Below are 21,514 nucleotides of genomic sequence, written 5' to 3'. Positions count from 1 at the left end.
TTTCCCTCAAAGCTCACCTCCACTGCAAGAATCCTGCCATGTGAACCCCCTCACTGGGCGGGAACACACCCCTCCCCTCTGGTGTGTGAGCAGCACCTGCCTACAGTCCATGCCTTGTGCTCTCCTCTCCTCCCATGCGTCCCCCATCCACAATCTCAGTGTCCTGGGGTCTGAGGTAGTATATCCCAAAACAATGCCTTCAACCCCAAACACTCTAAGGCTTCAGGTCCCTAACGTCAACTGCCTCCTCAGGATCTGCACCATCTTCTGGCAACAGAAACCCAGAATGCCCCAAACCAACCTCATGCTCCTTAACCTTGGGTCCTCCTCCTGTGGAGCCATTTACCTCAATCTTCCTTCAATGCCTCACTGTCAAGTTCCTAAATCTTCCTTCAATGCCTCACTGTTAAGTATTTCCAGGTGGTTGAAAACAACAAAATAAGGTGCCGCTGCAAGTTGCAAGAATTCTCTCTGCCCACAGGATGGAAAACAAAACTCCACAGGAAACAAATCCCTTCTACACTGTAAGAGCTACAAGGAGGAAAACCAATCTATTCTTGCTAGCACACTTTCCTACTCAATCTCTTTTCTACAGCTAAGAATTTAATTGTAGAAGAAAAAACTATGAAATGTTTTCATCTGAGGAAAAACAACACTTTTTCATCTTTGAAATCTACAATTTGGAGGCAGGATAGAAAACAACATTACAGGGGAGACTGTCCACACCTAAATTACAGCCACTGCGATCATAAGCCACACGTCAGCATGTGTGCCGGTAAAGTGAACTTCGTAACAGTGACCCTGAATCTGCATTATTTTAAAAGTAATGATTTTGCCAGCTCTGTTATTTTAAACTTAAGACATACCTCACAACTCAACACCACAGTTAATAAAATTCAATTAATTTACTATAAGAACTGTAAGAAAAAAGTTTTCAAAAGAAAAAGCTTCAGGTTACTAACATTACATAAAAATAAAAAACAGGCAGAAGAAACCCAGTCAAATCAGATTAAGTCCAGGCAGGTTGCCTTTTCTCCCTTAGGAAAAAAGAGCTCCCAATTCTGCTGGCTGCTGAATGGAAGGTGTCAAGATCACATTCCCCAGAACACCCTGTGGTTCGTTTTCAACAAGAGGGCACTGCTGAAGTGTGCCACCCACAACGTGCCCTTGCTTCCAATCAGGAAGCGTGATTTCCACAAACGCCCAAGGTGGGTCTGCTGTCAGGAGACCCTGCAGGGGAGACAGGAAGCCCCTGGCTGCCAGACCCCAGCCAGGCCACTCCTGGCTTCTGATGCAAAGCTCCTTGCTTGCCCCACCACTGTCCAGGCTCCTGGGGCGGTCACGCCAGAAGAAATGTGCCATCAACAGGAGGGGTGCGGGGCAGCAGGGGCACAGGTAACTCCCGGGCAGCCTAGGAAGCCTTCTAGTAGCTTCTACCAAAAAACAGCATTGAAATTAAAAGAGGCTAAATTACGGCCATTCATAACAGACAGAAAAGCACACAGCCAGGAAATAGATTAGAAAATACTCAACTGCCCTACTATCCTAAGAAAAGCAGCATTTTTTGGCCCATCTGGTAGCTAAAAATTAATAAAATTCACTGGTATTGAGGAGTGGGGAACCAAGAGAATGTAGCTTAGTGCTACCTTTCCAGGGGCTGACTGGGGCAGCAAGTCTTCCCTTTCTTAAAATAAACTCGAAAAATGCTGAAAACAAGAAAATTTAAATATAGACGTGTAAAAGAAAAAGAGGGGGTGACATGCCAAAAGCAAAGAGGAAACCCTCTCACTTGGGGAGGGGAGACACACCTGCCTCCAGGCTCCAGCAGCTGGGGCTACACCCAACGCAGGAAGAAAACAGACCTGCTCCAACCCAAGCAAATAAAACTGGATCCCTTAGTAACCCGCACAGCTGATGCAAAGATGTCTGGAAGCTTCTGTGCACTGGTCTAGAGAAATAGCAAGGAAGTGTGCAGGCTGCTCACAGATGGGGGCACAGCCTAGAAGAAACCAAAACCCAGAGCCCGCACCTGCTTAGCAGGACCACTCTAACCTATGCTCTCCTCTTGCAGGACTACCAGTACCTGCCTGGGACAAAAAAGTCTCCGGGAACCCCTAAGAAGCAAATGTTACTCCTCTGTAGAAATATTTCTACAACCCAGGGTACACAGGAACCCACCATCAGGAATAAGCCCACCATTAAACAGTATCAGCCACAGAAGGTACTGAGCTACCAGGAGGGTGTGAGTGGATGTGGCATATAAAGGGACCAGGTTCCCCAAAGTAGAAATAAGAGGAAAATCAAGACCTAATGTAATCTGTTGTTTAAAATGACAGGAGAGATACGCAATTAGGACCAATCACGACAAATAAAAAAGGCGCCATGAAGACTGAAAACATCTGAAGCGGCAGCAAAACTTCTACAAATAAATATGGTCACTAAAATGGAAATCTCCACAAACAGGTTAGTATCACCGTGAGGAGGGAATTAATGAACTGACAGGCAGAGGAATAGATAATACAGCACAGTGAAACAAACAGATACGCAAAGTAGATTAAAATACGCGGATTAAAACAGAGGGCAAAATAAGACATCTAGTAAGATATTCAGGAGAAAAATCAGGGAGCGAGCTGGAAGTAGTCCTTGAGAAGATCCTTTCTGGAACTGAAGGGCTCTGGATTCCTTGGGCTGAGGAAGCACAGCCAGCCCCGAGCAAAACCAGAGTCCACCAAGACACACAGGAACGCTGCACAGCTGGGCGAGGGCCAGGTCCGGGGAGCCAGGTGCAATGCCCTCCCCACTCCAAGGCAGCTCCACCATCACAGGGCTGGGAACTTCTGCCTCTTTTGAGAAGAACACACTTCTGTGAGTCCTCACTTGCCTCTTCCGCTTGACTGGAAGCCACCCAGCCGCTTCCCTCTGTTTCAGTGGTTACGCTTTCGTTTGTGACGTGTCACCAACCCAGCAAAGTCCAGAGTTAATCATCACCGCTGGCTTCAACCACCAGAGCAGACATGGCCCTGAAAAACTGGGAATTCCCACGTCCTCTTCCGACCTTCTGTGCTGGGGCTCTGTGCGTGGTTTGCCGGCTGTTACTCACGCACTCAGAGTTCACAGAGTCCGTGCCTGTGTGTGTCTGCCCGTGCTCAGCAGTGTCTGCCTGCCGCTCTCCTGAACCACATGCACCCTCCTGTCAGGTGACGTCCTCCGAGTTGTTCAAGGGACAATCTGCTAAGACGCTCGATCTTTGTTCGAAAATGTTATAACTGTGCCATTACTTTTTCCCAAACTTCAAGATAGAAACTTAAAAATATACATAAACATACAGAGAATGACCACGTATAGACTCTTAACAGTGTTAGCAGTCCTCAGCATCGAGCCTGCCTCATCCGCTCCCGCCGTGTTCTCTGCTGGAAGCACCATCAGCAAGTCTCAGAGATGAGGTCATCTCCACTCACCAACACTTCAGTGTTAGCAAAGGGAGCTTTTCTTCTTTAAACTCAAAACCCTAACCTCAGACCATTATCACACCTGACGATATTAATAATTTTTAAATAGTATCTAATGCCTAGTCTATATTCAGATCTTCCTGTGTGTCAAAACAATGGCTTTCTGATGTCAGCTTATTTGAATCAGGAACCAAATGAAGTCTGCACAGCACATCTGGCTGCCGTGCCACTAAAGTCTCTTTCATTCTATAAAAGCGCCCCCTCCTCTTTTTTGGATGCCAGTAGAGAGCAGAGAGCACAGACCTGCACGCTTACCTCATGTGCCGTGCAGGACACCTCAGATGTGCTTCATAACTTCTGGGAAGACACTCTTGGTTTTCCCACTGCTGTGTTTCTCAGTTTCCACAACAGTGCTCACCAAAGTAAGTATTTGGGGAATGGATGCTGGGTGTGGCTTTAGAGCCAAGTGTAACTGGTGTAACTGTGAACAACCTTGACAATGCAACAGGAAGATACAGGTGAGTAAAGGCAGAATGTGGGAGGATAGAGAAAAGGGTCAAGGTGAATCTTCACGGAACAAAATGGGGCATCAGGAGGTATCTGCCAAATGTCACTGAAATACAAATAAGACTAAAGCATCTCGTTTAGCACACCAACAGAGGAAACCAACAGAAGAACAAATTAATCACAAAGAACAAACCTAGAAGAAAGTAGGAGGAAGAAGGTAAGTCAAACGGGGTACACAGGGAGACCCTGAAGTTGCTGAGGGCTTGGTTTCAGACCATGGCAATACAGTGAGTCACACAAATTTGTTTCCTACTGCATATAAAAGCTATGTTTACACTATACTGTAGTCTATTAAGTTTGCAATTGCACTGTCTTTAAAAAAAGTACATTCCTTAGTTAAAAAAAAAGTTTCTAAAAAAATGCTAACAATCATCTGAGCCTTCAGTAAGCTGTAATCTCTTTGTAGAGGGTCTTGCCTTGATATGGATGGCTGCTGACTGATCAGTGGCTGCAGAAGGCTGCGGTGGCTATGGACACTTCTTGAAACAAGACAATGAAGTGTGCCAATATCAACTGATTCTTCCTTTCATGAAAGATTTCTCTGGAGCGTGAGATGCTATTTGGTAGCATTTTACACACATACAACTTCTTACAAAATTAAGAGTCAATCTTCTCAAACCCTGCTACCACTTTATCAACTAACTTTTTGCAACAGTCTAAATCTTTTGTTATTTCAACAGTGTTCACGGCACTTCAGCAAGGGTAGATTCTATTTCAAGAAACCACATTCTTTGCTCAGCCATAAGGAGCAACTCTTCATCCATTCAAGTTTTCTCATGAGACTGCAGTAGTTCAGTCACATCTCCAGGCTCCACTTCCAATTCTAGTTCTCTTGCTGTTCCCACCACACAGGTAGTTCCTTCCTAAACTGAAGTCCTGAGGCCCTACGGTCATCCATCAGGGTTAGAATCAATGTCTTCCAAACTCCTGTTGATGTTGATATTTTAACCTCCTCCCATAAATCACAAATGTTCTTAACAGCATCTAAAGGGGTAAATCCTTTCCAGAAGGTTTTCAAATTACTTTGCCTAGATCCATTAGAGGAACCACTATTTATGGCCTCACAAAATGTATTCCTTAAATGCTAAGACCCAAAAATCTAACTTAATCCTTGACCCATGAGCTGCAGTATGGATGCTGTGTTAGCAGCATGAAAACAACATTAATTTCTTTGTATGTCTCCCTCAGAGCTCTTGGGTGATTAGGTACACTGTCAATAAGCAGTAACATGCTCAAGGGAATCTTTTTTTCCTGACTGGGAGGTCTCTAAAGTGGGCTTAAAATATTCAGCAAACCATGACACAACCAGATGTGCCACCATCCAGGCTTTGTTGTTCTAACTTACAGCACAGAGAGGCAAAGTTGGTTGAGCATAATTCTTAAGGGTACTAGGATTTTCAGAATGGTAAATGAGAATTGGCTTCAACTCTGTCACCAGCTACATTAACCCCAGACCAGAGAGTCAGCCTGTTGGTGTGGCCACCTTCACCGATGATGTCAGCTAGATCTTCTGGATGACTTGCTGCAGCTTCTCCGTCAGCACGTGCTGCTTCATCCTGCACTTTCATCATGTTCTGGAGACAGCTTCTTTCCTTCAACCTCATGCACTAACCTCCATTAGCTTCAAACTCTTCTTCTGCAGCTTCCTCACCTCTCAGTCTTCATAGAATTGAAGAGATTAGGCTTTGCCCTTAAGGAAATGTTGTGGCTGGTTTGATCTTCTATCCACACCACTCAAACTTTCTCCATATCAGCAATAAGGTGGTTTCATTGCTTATCATTCATGTGTTCACTGGAGTAGCACTTATAATTTCCTTCAAGAGCTTTTTATTTGTATTCACGACTTGACTGACTGGTGCAACAGGCCTAGCTTTCAGCCTGTCTCACCTTTATACATACCTTCCTCACTAAGGTTAATCATTTCTAGCTTTTTATTTAAAGTGAGAGACATGCAACTCTTCCTTTCATTTGAACACTTAAGAGGCCATAGTAAGGTTATAAACTGGTTTAATTTCAGTATTTTTGTGTCTCAGGGAATGAGTGGCCTGGGGAAAAAGATGGGGAATTCCCGGTCAGTAGAGCAGTCAGAATACACACAACATTTATCGATTAAGTCTGCCATCTTACATGGGCATGGTTCATGGCACCCCAAAACAATTCTAACAGTAACACCAAAGGTCCCTGATCACAGATCACCATAACGGATACAATAATGAAAAGCTGTGAAATCGTGCAAGAATTACCCAAATGAAGCACTGGGACAAGTGGGCACATGGTGCTGGAAAAATGGCACCAACAGTGTTGCCACAAGCCTTCCATTTGTAAGAGGGAAAAAAAAAAAAAAACAAGCAAAGTGCAATAAAGTGAGATACGCCCTATAAATCAAAGCAGAGAAGTCTCTGTATACTGTGAAGAGTTGCGAGGCAGCTATGTAGAAGAGGAGAGGAGGTGAGTAACGCCTCTCCCTGGATCAGGGCTGTGGGAGTGGGTGGCCTCTGCTCTTCCCCACATGAGCTCTTCCGTCTACTGGCTATCACATGCTACAAGCATGTGGCATGTAAGTAATACAATTACTTAAGCATAAATGCAAATAAAACTTTTTTAAAAAAGAGAAGCTCTAATACTGGAAGACTAACAACCTGACCCCTAATTACTCTAAGTCAGCTGGTCTATGGGACGTGCTCCTGAAACGGAAGATGTGTAATCATCACCGACAACGGGAGGCAGCCACATTGCACTGAGGACATGCTCGGTATACCAATCTAGGAGAATATTCACTTTCACATGCCAGAAACATTTCCAAACCATCTACTCCAAGACCCCTTTGTACATAATGCTATAATACGCTCCCTACGCCTGCCTCGGGGGGCCCATATCTTCTAATTTATGTTCTTCTCTCTTGTTTAAAAACAATTACATCTTGAAACAATAGTGCTGAGAGGTCCATCCTGTAATGCAGCCTCATGTGTCCCATCCAAACCCAATCCTCACCGGAGAGGAGGAAGGACTACAGCACAAGCTCACATCCAGTGGCACGAAGGAAAGCAAGGTTCTGGGGTACTTTTGTCCTTTTCCCCCCACAGATTATACTCACATCAAACACTGTTCCTCCACAGCTAAATTAATAACGACATCCAAAATTCAGCTGCGTGTTGCTTTATGTCAAAAATAAGTAAAAAATATTTAAAAGTGACCAACTTAAAAAGTGGCAATGTGAACAGTCGTTAAAGATCTGTGGATCAGCAAATGACAGTCCCATTTAAGCTCTCACATCACTGCCAAACACAGTTAGTCATCATCTCAAGCTAACCAGCCCCCAAAACAGCATTTAAAAGAAATGTCTTTACAACAGATAATAAGCTGTCCAGAAACAGGAGAATTACTAAAGTCAGCACATTAGAAATAATCATCTTAAAAAGCCTGAGTCCACACGCACACACAGAAAACTGGTCTTGGAAGCACACAGAGCATGAGGTGTGTTCTCACAGCTGCTAACCGTGTGTGGCACATGCGGCTGAGTGCCTCCACTTCTATCCAATCACAGCAACCACCATCACCACTCACTTCCAGAATGGACCTTGCTGCTTCTCTCAACTTCTCCCTTGAATTTAGGAAATTCTGAAGTGAGGGAGTAAGAGCGAGGGTGGGTGGGTGGGTGTAAAACACAAATACATATCAGCCTGTTAAAAATGCTGTAGACGCTGGGTGCGGTGGCTCATGCCTGTAATCCCAGCACTTTTGGAGGCTGAGGCAGGCAGATGACAAGGTCAGGTGTTCGAGACCAGCCTGGCTGACATGGTGAAACCCTGTCTCTACTAAAAATACACAAATTAGCCAGGCGTGGTGGCGGGCGCCTGTAATCCCAGCTACTTGGGAGGCTGAGGTAGAAGAATCGCTTGAACCCAGGAGGTGGAGGTTGCAGTGAGCTGAGATCATGCCACTGCACTCCAGCCTGGGCAACAGAGCAAGACTCTGTCTCAAAAAAAAAAAAAATGCTATAGAAATCCATGGGTTTTAACTAACCAAAAAAGGTGCACAGAAAATAAATGCTAAGTGACAATTATTTACCTTCCATAAGACTGTACTGTACATATTCAGGAATAATATACAATGCTTTTGACACAAGCATTAGAAAGATCATTATTACAGAATCCTAGATAATTTTATCTGTCTTCAAAGAGGGACTATTCAAACAAGAAATCCTACACCACAGGTTAAAAGCACCAACACAACGGTGAATCTTGACAAGAACAATTCCATCTCCGACCACAAGAGGGCAAACCACCAATGGCTACACTTCCCCAGGAAAGCAGGAGAGGTGAATTGGACCATCTGGTCAATTTACCTGGAGATAAACAGCCTAAAAAAGTGTCATTTAGAGAAAAACTTCAGTTCTTGTTTACTCAGTAAAACTATTTGTACATCAAATTAAAATATAATGCAGAAGAGAAACCCTCAATTTAAAGGAAGTCAGTGTTTTCATGAATAAAGACATGATCCTAACATGACGGTCAGAGAAGTCTCTAAGTTTGGAAACTGGCACAATTTTGTTTTCAGAAAAATCAAGCACTAATTAACTATAAATCAAAATACATTTAACACACTCTTCAAAAAAGGAAACCTAATTCCAAAATCAGAAAGCCACATAAACTACTGGAAAAAATGCAATATAGCCGCCCACCCTTATCCACGGGGGTACCGCCAAGACTGCCCACTGGATGTCTGAAACTGCAGCTATATCTCTGTATATATACCAACCCTATATATACTATGTTTTCCTATCTATACATACCTATGTGTGTTTAATCTGGAAATTAGGTACAATAATGGATTAACAATCACTAATAATGAAATAGAACAATTATAACAATATACTATAACTGAAGTTATGTGAATGTGGTCTCTTCTCTCAAGATATCTTACTGCATTGTTCTCACCTATTTCGAACCACGGTTGACTGCAGGTAATTGTAACCACATTACGCAAAGCCAGAGGTGAGAGGGAAGTCAGCTGTACTGAATGTAATTGTGATCCTAGAGCTTTATTCTTAACTGCTCTAGAGTAACACGGTAAAAAATGTGGTTTCACACTTGCCTCAAATGCCCACGGTTAAACTCAGACTGGGCTGGGCGTGGTGGCTCACGCCTGTAATCCCAGCACTTTGGGAGGCTGAGGCAGGTGGATCACTTGAGGTCAGAAGTTCAAGACCAGCCTGCCAACATGGTAAAACCCTATCTCTACTAAAAATACAAAAATTAGCCAGGCATGGTGGCACGTGCCTATAATCCCAGCTACTCGGGAGGCTGAGGCAGGAAAATCGCTTGAACCCAGGAGGCAAAGGTTGCAGTGAGCACCACTGCACTCCAGCCTGGGCAACAAGAGTGAAACTCCATCTCAAAATAAAATAGTAAAATAAAATTAAAAATAAATAAACTAAAATAAAACTAGCATGACTTTCCATACAATATGCTTAGGTAATTAGAGAACAACAGGGACAGAAGGTTATTCCTTTGGTTCAACCATCAGATAAAGTTTAGCAAATGCATCACTAATATGCTCAAAAATGACATTTCTTTAATTTTAAAAAATAAACAGGAAAAAAAGGGAAATTTTCCAAAGTTACTTAGGTCTCAGTTTGGCACAAACCCTATTGTGATGGTTAATACTCAGTGCCAACTTGATTGGATTGAAGGACACAAAGTATTAATTCTGGGTGTGTCTGTGAGGGTGTTGCTAAAGGAGATTCACATTTGAGTCAGTGGACTGGGAAAGGCAGACCCACCCTTAGGCTGCTGGGCACCACCTAATCAGCTTCCAGCAAATATAAAGCAGCAGAAAAACGTGAAAAGGCGAGACTGGCCTAGCCTCCCAGCCTACATCTTTCTCCCGTGCTGGATGCTTCCTGCCCTCAAACATCAGCCTCCAATTTCTTCAGTTTTGAGACTCGGACTGGCTCTCCTTGCTCCTCAGCCTGTAGATGGCCTATCGTGGGACCTTGTATACATATACACACATACGTACACGTACACATATACATACATACATGAATCCATAGGTGTATGAGGGTTCTTTAGAGGGACAGAAGTAATAGAGGGACAGAACTAATAGTATTCTCCTATTAGCTGTATATATATATAGATAGATACAGATAGAGATATCAAGGGGTTTATTAAGGGGAGTTTATTATATATACATGTTATATATATAAAGGGGAGATACATATATATATACATATAAAGGGGAGATATATATATATGAAAGGGAGTTTATTAAGTATTAACTTACATGATCACAAGGTCCCACAATAGGGGGATGTATATGTATATATGTATATGTAGATATATATATATATCTCCCCTTTATATATATATAACATGTATATATAATAAACTCCCCTTAATAAAGTTCCCTTGATATCTATATCTATCTATATATATCTATATCTATCTATATCTATATATCTATCTATATCTATATATCTAACTAACAGGAGAATACTATTAGTTCTGTCCCTCTAAAGCACCCCAATACACCTATAGATTCCGTGCGGCCCCTGCAAAGAGCTCCTTGATGGCAACACACCATGTACATGCACATACGTTGAAACCGGGCACGCACACACACTCAGACATGCCTAAGACATGAGTAGTGGCTTCAGGTAGAACAAAGTGAGAGCACTGTTCCTCATGAGAGCCATGTTTCTAAACACGCCCTGCTGGTCCTTTGGAGGGCGTCCTCTGCTGCTGCCAGCTCAAGGCCCACAGTCCACTCAAAAGCGGGGGCTCACAATGCCTTCCTGTGGGCTATCAGGGGTAACAGCATACTGCAAGACAAATTCCCACAGCAGATGACACTGACGACATTCAAATGTGTCTGAAAATCACTTCCAACTGGAGAGGATTTTGAGATCCACAAACCCCATCTTTTCAGTGTAATTTCCTTGCTCTGGGTTACTTCTAAAAAATCCACAAGGAGAAATACATGAAAAGTAAAACCCCACTCACCTGCACTCTTACTGTGGTGGTTCAGAGTCAGACCAGGATTCACACTTAAAGGAGGAGTTCACTTAAGAATTAAAGAAAGTCAGAAAGACCGGCTGGAACAAGCGTCTGTCCCTACTCCAAAGGTGCGTCCCACTTAGCAGTTCTGTAACCTCAACTCTCCTTGGCAAAGGTGAGCAACGAACGAGGTCCTCCTTCCTCTGCCCTGGCTCAAGTGTCCTCCTGGAAAGTCCACTGGCGCCACCTCAGGCCTCTCGGCCCAGGGCTGCTCTCATTGGTTCCCAGGAGAAAGATCTCTCCAACTGGTGGGGCTGGGCTAGGAGATGGTTTCACAGGATGGACCCGGCCTGCCCTAGCCCTAGGTCTCCAGGAAGGCTCATGCAGGCCAGTGCCATCCAACTGAGTCACAAACTAAACTGCATCTCCTAACAGTGATGTCTATCAAGTTGACATTTCCACCCCTCAGCATGGTGCCAGTGCCGCGCTCTCAGTGGGCTCTACACATGAACGGATTTTTTTAAAGGATGTCATGTACTTGTAACCCACCCCCTTCTTAATATCCCAGCAATACTTGTCTTCAAGGGTTATGAGGAGAACTGAAGTTGCAAATGGAAAGTACTTTATACATTAACTGGAACATAACAAGCAGCCGGAAAAAAATTCTGCCCAAGTCGATCTATTATAATAAAAAATACTGCCTTTTAAATTATCATTATTAACAACTACAAAAAACAGTAGCAACTTCACATCCAACAGGATGGCTATTACTTTAAGAAAAAAAAAAAACAAGTTGGCGAGAACACAGAAGCAGCAGAACCTTGTGCACTGCTGGTGGGAATGCGACGTGGTCCAGCCGCTGGGGAAAACCACGTGGCAGTTCCTCCAGACGTAATCACAGAACCACCATCTGACCCAGCAATTCCACTTCTGGGCACATACAGAAAAGAACTGAAAAGCAAGGACTCAAATACTTACACAACCATGCTCCTAGCAGCATGATTCACATAGCCAAGAGGTGAAGGTAACCCAAGTTCCCATCAACACACAATGTTGTACATACATATGATGAAATATTATTCAGCCTTACAAAGGAAGGTAACTCTGTCATATGCTACAGCATGGAAAACCCTCCAGCACTTTATGCTGAATGAAATAAGCAGTCAAAAGACAAAATGACTGCACTTACACGAAGCACCAACGGTAATCAAATTCAGAGACAGAAAGCAGAATGGTAGAGGGCAGGGGCTGGGGAGGGGAATGGGGACTGTTTAATGGGAACAGAATTCACTTTGAGAAGACACAGTTCTGGAGATAAACGGTGGTGATGGTTATAAAACTGTGAACGTGCCTAGTGCTACTGAACAGTACACTTAGAACTGGTAAAAATGGCGAACTGCTTTACATATATGTATACCTATACATACAATAAGAACAGGCAGGTGCTGTTCCTAAAAATTCCAACACCAGAGAAGTTTACAAATAAGGGCTGCCATCTGCCTTATTAAAATACTCGTTTTCTGAGGTCACTGAGAAAATATTTTTACATCAAAATTGTCATATTCTCATTTGTAAATCTTTTTTTCTTGCTACCTTAGAAAAACAATAGCAGCCATTAACATTCCCTGAGCTCCTACTCTGCCAGACTCCATACACATAGTATAAACCTTAACAATTCAACCCCACAAGACCGCACAAGGGAGAACTATCATCCTCATTTTCCATATGAAACACCTGTGGCTCTGAGGCTCAGTCACCCAAGCCCTAGAGCAGAGCTACAATCTTACATCACGTCCTTTCCACAGCTCCCTGTGTATCAGCTATTCTCTGTAAGTCACTCTTTCCCCAGCAGAATCCGAGGAACTGTAGTATACAACGGTGTTTTTCAACTACAGGGCAGGATGCAAGTAAAGTGACATACATGACTGCTCCCTTCACAAATCCCACCCCCCACCTCTGTCCACCCACCCACACGCTTCCACAAGAAGCACGACAGCCCGGCAGCCATAGCCATGTGCCGAGGATCACTATTCTTTCATAAGAACACAAGCCTGAAAATCGGAAAGTCAGTGAAACAATGTGAACAACTACAAAACATAAGGAAGCAATGCATTTGTAAAATACTATCACTGGTACAAAGAAAATGACAGAAATTACTTCATTGCACACCACTGCCAAAAGTACCACCCATAGTCACAAAAATTAAACACAGCCTGTGGATTGCTAACTCCAAGTCCTGACACTAGCTCTTAAAAAAAAAAAAAAATCAATTCTTTCACAGTAAAACTGCAATGATAAAGATTCGAGATGTTTCTCTTCACGTCTGGAAAATGCCAGGATGAAAGGAAATGCTGGCTAGTAACTAGAGAGCCCTTGATGCCAGGGCCCCAATGTGGGGCTGAGGTGAAAATCCATTACATCTAACAAAAACTGTGTCCTAAGACCAGGTCATCTGCACAGGTCCAGCTGGAGAGTAAACGCTATGTCAAGTACATTTACTTCTTTCTGCTCATCGCAAAAAGCCACACACAGCCCAGGCTCGGCCACTTACCGCTGGCCTTGACCTCGCGCACGTAGTTGCTGGGGAACCAGCCGGTCCGGCCGTTGAGTGTGCCCTCCCACCAGCCTCCCTCTTCCACACGGGTGACATGGATGACGTCTCCTTTTGAGAAGGAAAGCTCGTCCTCATTGGTCTGCTGGAAGTTAAACTTTGCTCTTACTACCAGTTGATTGTTGCTATTATCGGTCATGTCCTAAAAGGGGAAGAAGAGTGGGAGAAAAATTATACCAAGAACAGTCTACTTCATTATAAAATGGATTATACTTTACTAGTACAAAGGCAGCATAATTGCCCAACAGTAGAAAAACATTTAGAGAAACTTCAGTTTCCTCCCTTCCAGTGCCCCATGACCACCACCAGCACCACTCCAGCCCCAGAGCACACCCTCTTCACAGCATTCAAAGGTCCTGGTCTGCCACTGTGATGCCTAATCAGACACATCCGTGTGACAGAGACAGAGTCACACTACACGCGCTTCTCCACAAGTCACAAAAGTTAAGACAACATGGTCATTTATCTGGCAGTACTTACTGGTGCTTACATAACACTTAATGTTATGCTATATGACTATACCACTCATTATGGAACCCACTCTCCATTAGTGGATTTTTAGATTATTTCCAGTATATTTCCAGATACCATATACAGTACTTTCCTTGTGTAGACAAGGCTGCATTACAAATATTTGTATGTCTATCTTTGAATATACTTGTAAACCAGCTATACATTAAATTCTGGTCAGAAGACATATTTATTACAGTTAACTTTTTAATACATCTTTCTAAATTGTCCTCCAAGAAGTTTCTACAAACTACACCAAGCAACATCCCCACCAACAGTATCTAAAAGTGCTCATTTCAAACTTCCACCAACACTCAATATTGCCAAACTGACAAGAAACAGTACCTCGTATTTTAATTCGCATTTTTCTCAGAAACTGTGCATATTTTCAGATTTCTGAAAGGCAGAAAGAGGAAGGCAGAGGGGCTGGGGCCTCTTTGATTTCCATCTGCCCCGGACAGAGCTCTGGAGAGGCTGGAGATGCAGAACTACCAAAGCGCACAGCCTGACAACCCCAGGAGAAGCCTGCTCGTGCCAGCACAGGAGCAAGAAAAGGGCCGCCTGGCAGACCTCAGCCCCGGCTCACCCCTCTTCCCTACCACTGACGGCAAGCGAGCCCAGCCCACCTGCAACGCAGTGTCCCACAGACTGCACAGAACGTTCAGAGCTCCAGGGAACACCAGCGACATCAGCAGAGTCCAGGCCTCTATCCCCACCAGCGACATCAGCAGAGTCCAGGCCTCTATCCCCACCAAGTGGCAGCAGGTGATTCCATCTGCCCACACTGGCTTCTCCCTGCCCTCCACCCAGCCACAGGGAAGGCCTGAGACCACCCACACTTCTTGACATACAGCCCCCGCTCTACCACTAGCAGGCCAATCATCACCCCCCCATCCAGCAACACTCAGTCTCAGGGACTTGTGGGAAATAAAAGAACTTCAAACACTGGTATCAGTCTCAGAAGCTGAGTCTAAGAGGGCAGAGCTGAAAAGCAGGGTAAGAAAATATGGCTCAGAATATCCCAAATTTGACAGAAGACATAAATATACCAATCCAGGAACCTGCGTGAACCCCAACTAGTATAAACCTAAAGAAATTCAAACCAACTCATACCATAAATTAAACTTCTGAAAACTAAAGACAAAAAAGTTATTAATAAAACAGACACCTGCAGATATACAAGATCTCAAAAATTTACCTCCCACGCACCACTTTCTGAAGAAGTTAAAAATGTGCTTCTCCAAAACAGGGGAATTAACAAAAAAACTGAAGAGAAAGAGGCAGAGGAGATCTACACAGTCAGGGGGAGTGTCCCAGGTGACAATGGAAGGCGGCTCAGAGGCAGCAGCTGTGCGGCCAGCCTGGCTCACAACCAAGAGAGATTCAAGTAGGGCACAGGCTCCAAGAGCTTAGTTAATCGGGAAGAGAAGAGAAAAAAATAATGCGTTTGAATGTCAAAGAGACCCTTAGAAATACGCAAAAGACTAGATCTGCAACCCGCAAAACGTACACAGAAAACTAAACAAAGAAACGAGAATTACTAATTCTCGAAAACAAAATATTAGAAAGGTAAGAACAGTCACAGCATACAACGTGGCTCTGCTCTGAATATTATTCGCCTCGTCATGTTACCCTGAACACCGATCTCAGTGAAACCAGGGTGGAACTCAGCCACGGGGACGACAGGCCTAGGCATTTATGCAGGTCAAGGGGCCAGGGGAGAAAAACAGCACCAGCCCCTCTTTCTCTGTGGGAGTCCACATTGATATCACCTCAAATTAAGGAAAAACAAAAAAAAAAGGGCACTTTATTTAGAGACACACAGGCAAATACCTACAAAGCACCAACGGAGGAGCAAGACAGCCAAATACAACCCTCCAGCAAAATCGCCCCCTCAGCCCCGCAGGACACCAAACTAACAACTATCCGCATTAGAAAGCACTCCTTAAGAACCAGCACTCAGAAGTCATGGATGCTAGAGGGGACGGATGCCCCCAGTTACTCTGATATGATTATTACGCATTGTATGTCTGTATCAAGACAGCTCGTGTACCCCATAAATATAGATGAACTATGCACCATAAAAATCAAAACAAAAAAAAGAACTAGTGGAAAAAAATTAAAAGTGGCCGTCCCTACTGTTTTTTCCTAATAGCAGGTCTCAGCGAATCACCTGACTTTAAGTGCATGTATAAATCACTGAAAAAAAAAAACATTTTTAAAAGGTAAAGCATCAAAGCAAAGAGGTCACAACAGATCCTCAATAAGGAGTAGCTGTAATATTATTCCAAAAATATTTAATACTTATCTATTTAAATGTGTTTACAGATTAAGTATTAATTATAAATATGTATTTAGTAATTCAAATTCATAAGTGAAATACTTAATGCATATTTCATATTTAATCAAGAAGCCTCTCTTCAGTGTTTGGCAACAAAAGCGCTAGCGAACAATTACCAGCGCAGACACAAAGCTCTCTGGGCCCTGTGACCAACAAGGGGCAGGGTCAAGTTTGCCACTGCAACTGAAGATCCCATCCAGAAACTGTCACGTGTTCCTTGCTCTTGTGTGGTGAAACGTGACCCGAGTTCACTGTGCTATGTCAAGTTCTCTTTTTGCAAACCACCATCTCCACTCACTAGCTGTCTGCTGTGATCGCGACCATGCTCTCCTGTAAGTAATCCAACGTCACCTGGGCACGCCGGCCTTGTGGAAAACAGGCTCACAGTGCATGCACCCTGGTGATCAGCTCCAACGCCAGAACACAGCTGTGGTGAGCAAAGCAACGCAGGCGCAGCAGGCCCCTTCCCAGGTCAGGTGCCCGAGATCACCCTTGGCCAGCCCTGAGGCTCCAGCCAGCACCAGGGCTGAGGCCAGGGCAGGCCTGAATGGAAGCAGTGGGGAGATGAGGTATGATCAAGAGGCAGCGGAGTTCCACCTCACAGTCTTGAGTGTGCAAATGCACACACGCTCTACACTTAAGGCACGGGTGAGGGAGGCACGCCTACTGACATTACTTCATCAATGCAACACCCCAGAAAGAAAGGGTGGCGTCTAAGAGAGCGGGGAATCCAAGGAAAGGTACAGGGGGCAGGCAGCTATTTCAGATCCAGGTATCCAGGTGAAACGTCGCAACATACCTCCATTCTTCAGCAGTCATTACGCTGAAGGACATGTGGGCTCTGTAATGTTCTTTCTGCCTATTACTCTCAAGACAGGTTACTTAGAACATGCCAAGTGCTCCATCAGAACGCAAGATGCATGGGACTGGCTGGAAAAGGGTGTCCTAGAAAAGGCTATATTCCAACTACACACTCTATACTACCACGTTCAGCCTAAAATCACGGCAGCTGAGCGAGGGGTCCCTTCACTGTCAGTAGTGTTACAGGAAGCTGGAAGAGATGGATTTCATCACTATTTTATCATTGTGGGGGTTTTTCCCCTTTTTAAAAAAGCTCTCCTGAAACTGTAGCTTGTTACCTGTCTGGACTCAACATGACACTCTAAGGGAATCTAAATCATTCAGTTGAGAAAAACAAGCCAGTCGTTACAACAACAACAACAAAAGGATATGCCACAGAATCCCATTGCTAAAAAAATACAAAAATGGATAAAACTCATCTTCACCATCAGACATCAGGACAGCAGATACCTTGGGGAACGCAAGCTCCATCGAGGAGTTGGAGGCTGGTCATGCTCTGCCTCCTCATCTGGGTGCTTACACAGGAATGTTCCATGTATAAAACTTCATCATGCAATACATCACGCTGTATGCACACAATACATGAACTGGTTTTCTATGTACGTTACATGTCAATAAAATTTAGTAACTGGAGGGGAGTGAAGACAGTTCCCCCACTGCCCTAACCCAAAGGGAGAAGAGACCCCATCCAGGCACACATGACCTGGCCGGGCACAGTCATCTATGCCCACCATGCTCCTTAACAGCCTCTTTCTGATGCGTGGAGCCAAAGCCACCCATCAGTATCTTGCATATTAATCACCTGATTACTTTATTGTATCCCATGTTCTGAAATTACCCTAACAATCCAAAACCAGGACACTCTGGAGTGCTGCTTCACACCAACAATACCCTCTCCTCCGCTCTCTAAGAGCACCTATAATTTCCTTTACAGAAGGAGAAATGCTTGCCAAAGGACGGAGACACAATTTTTACTCCAACTTTACTATTTCTGAGTGCTGTGATCTTGGGTAAATATCTTCTCTAAGCTTCAGTTTCCTCATGTCAACCAATATAAGATGCCAAAAATTAGATAATGCCTTTATATTCCACCAAATACTGTCAATTACATTATGGCATACCATCAACTGTAAGATACACGTACTTCCAGATGTGTTAAAATGACTTAAAAAGAGAAGTCTTTGAATTGACAAAATATGGTATATGAAAATATTTAACAATGTGTACAATACATTTGGATATAATTTCTTGCATGTCTTGGAAATACACTCGGTGACTGGTCCAAAGCCAAGGTTAGCTGCCAGCATCAGGACTGTGCCAGACGTACAGGTCCCTGGTTTCCAGAAGCAGAAGCAGCACTTTAAGAAATCAAGTCACCTCTCCCAGAAATGAAGGATGATAGGGACAATCACCTCACAAACGCCATCCCCAAACTCTGAGAACAGCATTCAGCACTCAAGGCTGTACCAATCAGCAGCCAGCAGTTGAAGACTAAAAGCACAGCAGTCACCAGGAATTCCAGCGGTGTCGAACAAAGAGTGAAGTATGAACTCATGCCTTATCTATGAGAAAAACCATACCTAAATCTACAACTGGCGCCTACCACATTCTTCACCACCGAGGCCCATCACAGAGCCGAACTGGATAAAGAGCTCGATTTAGTTCAGCCTCTGGAAGTGGGTAAGAACTCTCCCCTGACTGTTCTTTCCTTGGAATGGTGGAGGGGCACCGCAGACAAGTGAAAACCTCCACTGCAGTGCAAAGCAGTAAACGCAACATCAAACTGTTCAAGCCTGCCTATATCCCGAGACAGGAAATCTGTCCCGAGGCAGGGGGCTGATGGTTTCACAGATGAAAAACAAGCTTATAAAAACAACCAGCAACTGCAGTGGTGGCTGGAGGACACATTCTTACACTGAAAGGGAGGCAGGTAACGAAGGAGCAACAGAAGAGCAAAGGGGCATAAACACCACCAGCCCCTCAGAACACAGATCCTCACCTGGGGGATGGAAGCGTCTTATGCAATCTCAAAGCTTAGGTTTAATATGATCTCAAAACTGACATTCAAGAAACTGCAAGTTGCCTTTTAGCTTAACTTTTTATCATGGAAATGTTCAAATGCACACAAAAGGAGAGAGTGACAGGTGGCCCTCCATGCATCCACTGCCCAGCTTCAAAGGAATGTTAGGCCATTCTTGTTTCAAGATAAGTTCTTAATTTTTAATCCAAGAAAACTACTACAAAGTGCTATTGATAAACTACACAGAAAAACCTAAGGGTAAAGAAACACTCATTCTTACCTAGCATGGCTGAGAGAGGTCTTGCACATTCCATCAAAGAGAAAGCAGCTCACTAGCACCCAATCAAAACATCAGCCCAAAAAGACTTCACACAGGTCAGAGGGCGCAAGTCTATTTCTAGTATAACGAAATTTCAGCAGCTAATGAAAAATTAATCCAATACTTACTATGATCTCAGTAACATTACCAACAAACATTACATTTAACTTTATTTTACTTAAAATTATACATTTGTAATCCAGTCCTCTACTCAAAAAGAAAAAAAATCAGATGAAAATTGCCACCAGTGAACGGGTGAGACAGCAAATCACAGCTTTACCAAAGCCGAGCTGATTTCTCTTATGTTTTCCTCATGTGTTTTACAGAGCTCATTTCAAGTGTGTTTAAAGTGGTTTGTTTAGTCCTCTTTAACTTGGAATCCTAATGCTCCCAATGGTAGTCCACAGAATTCTTCCAGTACAGGCTCCTGCAAAGCAGGAAACAGCAACAGCCAGGCCTCTCGGGGCTGCTGTGAGGACTGCAGCACTCAGGCCATGCAGCCCACCGCCCACCACGCCTGAAGCAGTCAGACCCCTCGGGGGTGCTCTAAGAGGAGACAAAGCAATGAGAGCGAGCTTGAGTTCAAAACGTTCAGAAACATAAAAATCACATTCCTCGCATATCTTTCCATTTTTCACACATGCTTCATAAACCACTCTAATTTATTTCCCTCTACAAATCACGACTCTAACTAAATTAACTTTTATTTCTTGAGGACCACCATCAGCTTACTTAGCAATACTCCCCCATGTTAAGGCAGAGGAAAATCCATGGACCCTTCATGACTCTAGAATAGGGTTCTCTCTAGACTCACGTTACAAGATCACTATGTTTCTAACAAAGTAATGTACTGTCGCGAGAAAGCAGTGGTATCCCCAGCAGCCAATCCAAGTCACTGCCCGCCAGCTGCAGCTCAGAGAAGGGTGCAGGACTGCAGAGTGGCAGCCCTGGCTCTGCCCCAACACTCTCCAGGCAGCCCTGTTTAACCCTGCTTGAGTTTCTCATTTTCAACTTCACTATTACATTCCGTGGGCTTTACTCACAGCCTGTATCCTGAGCATTTTTAAACGAGTATTTTTTCACTCTCCACGACAACTGTTCGATCATCTAAGTTTCTTTCTCTGCGTCCCAATCAGTCATTCTAAGGGATTCCCTCCCCTGTAAACTAAATCCTGACTTAGTAAAGCACACTAAGCCATGCTTTCATGAAGAGACGAAAGGCCAGATTCTTTAGTTTTAACCATCTCTTCTTTACGGAGCTGAGTACTTTTCCATACATATTTCTTATTCTCAATATTTCTGTACATGTGCATAGCTGATAATGCCATGCAAATGACAAGGGGTGTGTTTTTTTAAAGCAGCATCACTCCAGATATCGAGTCATGAGTCTTGCAATACAACCTAAAAACAAATGAGTTTCTCAAAAGCAATCATTAAGCATAATATCTGGATCATCTGGTAATGAGCAAATGCCAAACCAGATTACAGGCACAACGGAGGCGAAGTCCAGCTACCTTCGCCCTGTTTAACACCATTAATGGAGGCATACGTATCAGACCCAGATATATCCATACACACTCATATCCTTCCCAAACATATTTAAGTAACAAAATCTCTCAAACTTACCAAACTCCGATACTGGCCCTGGAACAGTTTTGAAGTCCGAGTGTGCAAAGACTGTGATCCAAGGGAGTCAAAAGACTTTATGCGGTGAGACGAGGGCCGGGCACACACGGAGTCACTCCCCAGCCCGATGTCTGCAAAGAGCATGCACACAGAAAAAGAGAGCTGAGAGCGCCTGATACCACGCACCCACACTACACACTAGACTTTAAAAC

The 21,514-nt window shown here is 43.9% G+C and overlaps 1 protein-coding gene across 27 annotated transcripts in view; it reads right to left on the bottom strand.

Moving 5' to 3' along the window:
• The window catches only part of ARHGEF7 (Rho guanine nucleotide exchange factor 7), a 190,168-nt gene that overhangs the window by 73,943 nt on the left and 94,711 nt on the right, over positions 1-21,514 (bottom strand). For 20 of the 27 annotated variants that reach the window (XM_034936997.4, XM_034937001.3, XM_055097017.2 and 17 more), the window contains 2 exons: positions 21,303-21,433; positions 13,566-13,767 (listed from right to left, as the gene is read on the bottom strand). In XM_034936997.4, coding sequence (XP_034792888.1) covers positions 13,566-13,767; positions 21,303-21,433 — 333 coding nt within the window. The remainder of the gene's footprint in view (positions 1-13,565; positions 13,768-21,302; positions 21,434-21,514) is intronic. The other 7 variants (XM_034937003.3, XM_034936998.3, XM_034937008.4 and 4 more) reach the window with 1 other exon arrangement.

Source organism: Pan paniscus, chromosome 14 (assembly GCF_029289425.2).
Source record: "Pan paniscus chromosome 14, NHGRI_mPanPan1-v2.0_pri, whole genome shotgun sequence".
Lineage (NCBI taxonomy): Eukaryota > Metazoa > Chordata > Mammalia > Primates > Hominidae > Pan > Pan paniscus.
The sequence above is the reverse complement of the archived record's forward strand: the minus strand, read 5'-3'. Positions and strand labels throughout refer to the sequence as shown.